This window comes from Lampris incognitus, chromosome 2 (assembly GCF_029633865.1).
Source record: "Lampris incognitus isolate fLamInc1 chromosome 2, fLamInc1.hap2, whole genome shotgun sequence".
Lineage (NCBI taxonomy): Eukaryota > Metazoa > Chordata > Actinopteri > Lampriformes > Lampridae > Lampris > Lampris incognitus.
Window position 1 is genome coordinate 13,831,348 of NC_079212.1, and position 4,070 is coordinate 13,835,417.

Consider the following 4,070-nt stretch of genomic DNA (forward strand, 5'->3'; position numbering starts at 1 on the left):
CACTGTGGTCTTCTTCCCACTCTGTCCTTATCTCCGCTGTCTGTCTTTCATCTCAGTGTCAGCCTCTGTCTCTCTCTACCCCCCCCCCCTCTCTCTTTCCTACTGACACACACACACACACACACACACACAATAGGAGACCTAGTGGCCATGCAGACCGACAGTCCATGTCTGTCATGGTTAAGTTTAAGTCCTCTGATATACACTGTTTTCTTTTGTTTCTGTGCAAAGTAAATCTGTAACCTCCTGACAGCACTCCCCACTTGCTTCGCAGTGTCAGATAGATGGCTTGATCACTGACCTACATACCTGTCGTTTCTAGCATCCGCTGACATGGATGAAAATCTTGTTTCTTGTCCTGACATGGAGGACACAGAGCTAACCCTGTTCTTCTTTGTACTACTGGCAAATAGCAATATAGCTCAAAATATCTGTCTCCGTCTGTCCGTCTGTCCGTCTCTCCCTTGTCCACCCCCACCCCCCACACACACACACACTCGAAGGTGGTTGGATCACAGAAGGGAAACAATATCCATCATGACCTCCTAACCATATTCTGCTTTTAATAGCAGGGCGTGGATGTTTGTGTGCCCCTGATGAGAAAATCCCTGGTACACCGTAGAGCAGTTATCTGTTACGTATGTGTATATTACAATGTGTGTTCTGTGTGAGTGTGTGTGTGCGTGCGTGCGTGTGCGCGTGTGTGTGTGTGTGTCTGATGCCAGACAGATAAATCAGAGATTCCCAGTAAGCCGGCAAAAGGCACTAGGCCACCCTCAGAGCCCTGTTGCGCTCCCCAGCCATCCTGCCTACCTATCAGTATTCACCAGACAACCCCTGTTTCTTCTTCTCGTTATCAGTGTCTGGCTGTCTTTTGTTTCTCCCCCCTCCCTCCCCTCCCTCCCCCCCACAGCCCACAGTAGTTTCCATGGCTGGCTCATGTTGTGTTTTTTTCTCACGACGTTTATCCTCTTGAACCGCGACTTAGCATTTGTTCGCTGTCTTTCTCCATTGGATCAGATTGCATCTTTCGTCACTTTTCTTCTTCCCCCCCCCCCCCCCGTGTTTGGTGTTTACGAAAGAGGCTCACGTCCCTGGCTCTTGTACATGCTGACTGATGCCACATGGCCTCCTCTAACCTAATCTCCCTTGCCCCCCCCCCCCTCGTCAATTAGATTGACAAGAGTGACACCCCCCCTTCTTGCACCATTGCCCCACCACCACCCCACACACACAAACAGACGCAAGCCTATTTTTTGTTCTTGAACCGATCTCGCTGAATCTATGCTTTTTTTCTTGCTCTACCTGACTTACCACTTGTATGCTCTCTCTGCACTCTGCCCACGGGCCCCAAGTCTTTGGTGGGAAAATGAACAGAAGGGAGTCGGGAGGTGGGGTTGATGTCTGAGTGAAGGTCACCTCTGCCTCTGAGTGATAAAAAAGGCTTAGGTTATTTTGACAGCTGGCCAACTTTCTCCCGCTCCCCCGGTTCCCCTCGGGCTCACAGCAGATACACAGATTAAAAGGGGAAAGAAAAAAAATCACATTTTTTTTTAAACTTTGTATTATTTTCATGTAAGTGAGAAGACAAAACATAACAATAGATGACAAAGACTTAACATATAACAACCCTACACACACACACACACACACATACACACACCCTGACAGTAACGACTGATTTAGACACTGTCACAACAGAAAAAAATAAATAAATCCACAATTTAAAAAAAAATAAGGGGTGATATCTCTGGATGGATGTTGGTATGAGGTAGATTTTGGTTCATGGGGATATTCGAGAGTGAATTAGACCTGGGGTGTCAGTGGAGGAGAGAGCTCACCGGCGCTGAGCGAAGAGATGGGAGAAATAAATGGGTTGCAAATATAATGAAATTTCTCTGCCTTGTATTGTCGTGTATATCTGCCATATTCCCCAGACTATAAATTGCTGGGGGGTTTTTTATTTGTTTTTTGGTTTGTTTTCCCTACTCGTCTGGCTGGTCCTGCGATTTATAGTCCCAATCGATGTACACAATGTAATTTTGTCGGACGAATGCGCTGCATTTCAACTAAGGCCACCAGGTGACACTGTTTAATCTTGTGACTCAATTGAAAATACAGTACCGCCATAGAAATCGAATGAGAGTAGAACGGAAATTGAACTTTTTGCCGAGGTCGTTTGAGTAGTTCAGAAGAAAATGGCGATTATTGTTAGTTGTCATGGTGACAACATACGTCAGTGTGGCCGTAAATGTTCGCGTTACTCCATCGCTCGTTTGGTTGATACTGTAAAACCTAACTTAAGTGAGTTCGCGACTTAAAAAAAAAAGCAGAACGAATAGAGTCCGCAATTTGCTGCAAGTTGGTTTATACCAGAGTTAATTCGGAAGTTAGCCCGCTGCAACGGTCACAGTTCTTTGCAATGGCGGCGGTTCAAATAAAAATGGCCGCCGCTCTGCCCATCCTGCTATGTTGATTTGAATGGGAATGTCCATTCTACTAATTCAGTTTCTATGGTAACACTATATATATTACATTACATTACATATATACTATATAAATGCGGCTTTTACACCAAAGCGACTCAAATGTTGTTTTTTTTCTCACAACATGTTTTTGGGCTGAGTGCGACTTATAGTCCAGGAAATACGGTAATTTTTCTTGATGCAAGCAACTCATTAAATCTCTAATCCAGTGTATATGAGAAGGTGGTTGAGTGGACGTCCAGTCCATGAGGATCAACCGTTTGGCGATTAGGGTGGAGAAGGCCAGGGCATCTTTCTGGGAGGTGGAGAGAGGAAAATTGTTGTGTGCGAGGCCAAGAAACTTGACGAGTGGGGAAAGGTCCAGGGTTTTTTAATGCTTTGGAAATAAAGTCAAAAACTGACTTCCAGAAAGTTAACAATGTTGGGCAGAGTCAAAACATGTGAATCAATGTAGCCGGAGCCTGCGCGCATCTATCGCATAGAGAGGGTCGATATCACATTTAATTTTAGACAGTCTGACCTTGGTCCAGTATATTCAGCAAATGAGATTGAGTTGGATAAGACCATGGCGGGTGCAGATGGAGGAGGAATGGATTCTAACAATCACAATTTACAACATTATCTCCCAGAGACACAGAAGCAGTCTTCTGTGTGTCTGAAATTGTGCAGGAAAGTGGCATGAGTGTAGCGTGTAGTGTTTTTATTGACATTTTCTTATGCAATACAGTACATGATGTAGCCCACCAAAGTTAGCAGCAAACCAGGGAGTGAGAATTACCGTGTTTACAGTCACCATTCAGGCGGCACGGTGGCACAGTGGTTAGTGCGGTCGCCTCACAGCAAGAAGGTCCTGGGTTCGAGCCCCGGGCTGGTCATCCTCTGTGTGGAGTTTTGCATGTTCTCCCCCTGTCTGCGTGGGTTTCCTCCGGGTGCTCCGGTTTCCTCCCACAGTCCAAAGACATGGAGGTCAGGTGAATCGGCCATACTAAATTGTCCCTAGGTGTGAATGTGTGTGTGTGTGAGTGTGTGTTGGCTCTATGGTGGACTCGCGGCCTGTCCAGGGTGTCCCCCCGCCTACCGCCCAATGACTGCTGGAATAGGCTCCAGCATCCCTGTTTAGTATTATTACATGCTATGCCTACACCATGTATAGAGAGGTAATGTTGAAAGTCATGCTTGTTTCTCTTTAAAAGCTTTTCGCAGGAATTGTTTGTTGGCGGATGGGACTTTTGTTTCTACAACACAACTTTAAACTCCTCCGTCCTTGGCGGACAGTCCACCATTCATTACTTCCACGTCACGTGTTCCCACTTTCCCCACATCACTCCATTATCACATTCCTTCTCATGTGTTTTTTTTATTATTCAACTGTTTTTCTGTGTCATTTTTAAATTCTTTTTTTTTTTGTTGGTTTGATTTCCTTTAGTGATTTGTTCTGTCATTGTCTGTTTGTTGAATCACTCCATTATTTTGTATTTGATCCTTTTGATTTCAGTTGATTTTATTGGTGGATTTGACCCATTCCCACTCTACCATGTCAATGAGAAACCATCTCATCTTCTCTTAAAGCCCATGTACCTGTAA

The 4,070-nt window shown here is 45.1% G+C and overlaps 1 protein-coding gene across 1 annotated transcript in view; it reads left to right on the plus strand.

Moving 5' to 3' along the window:
• LOC130108397 (sodium/potassium-transporting ATPase subunit beta-1-interacting protein 4-like) overlaps nucleotides 1-4,070 on the plus strand; it is a 29,809-nt gene extending 25,739 nt beyond the window's left edge. Inside the window, exon 4 of the mRNA XM_056275309.1 lies at nucleotides 3,982-4,070. Within this exon, the coding sequence (XP_056131284.1) occupies nucleotides 3,982-4,070 (89 nt within the window). The remainder of the gene's footprint in view (nucleotides 1-3,981) is intronic.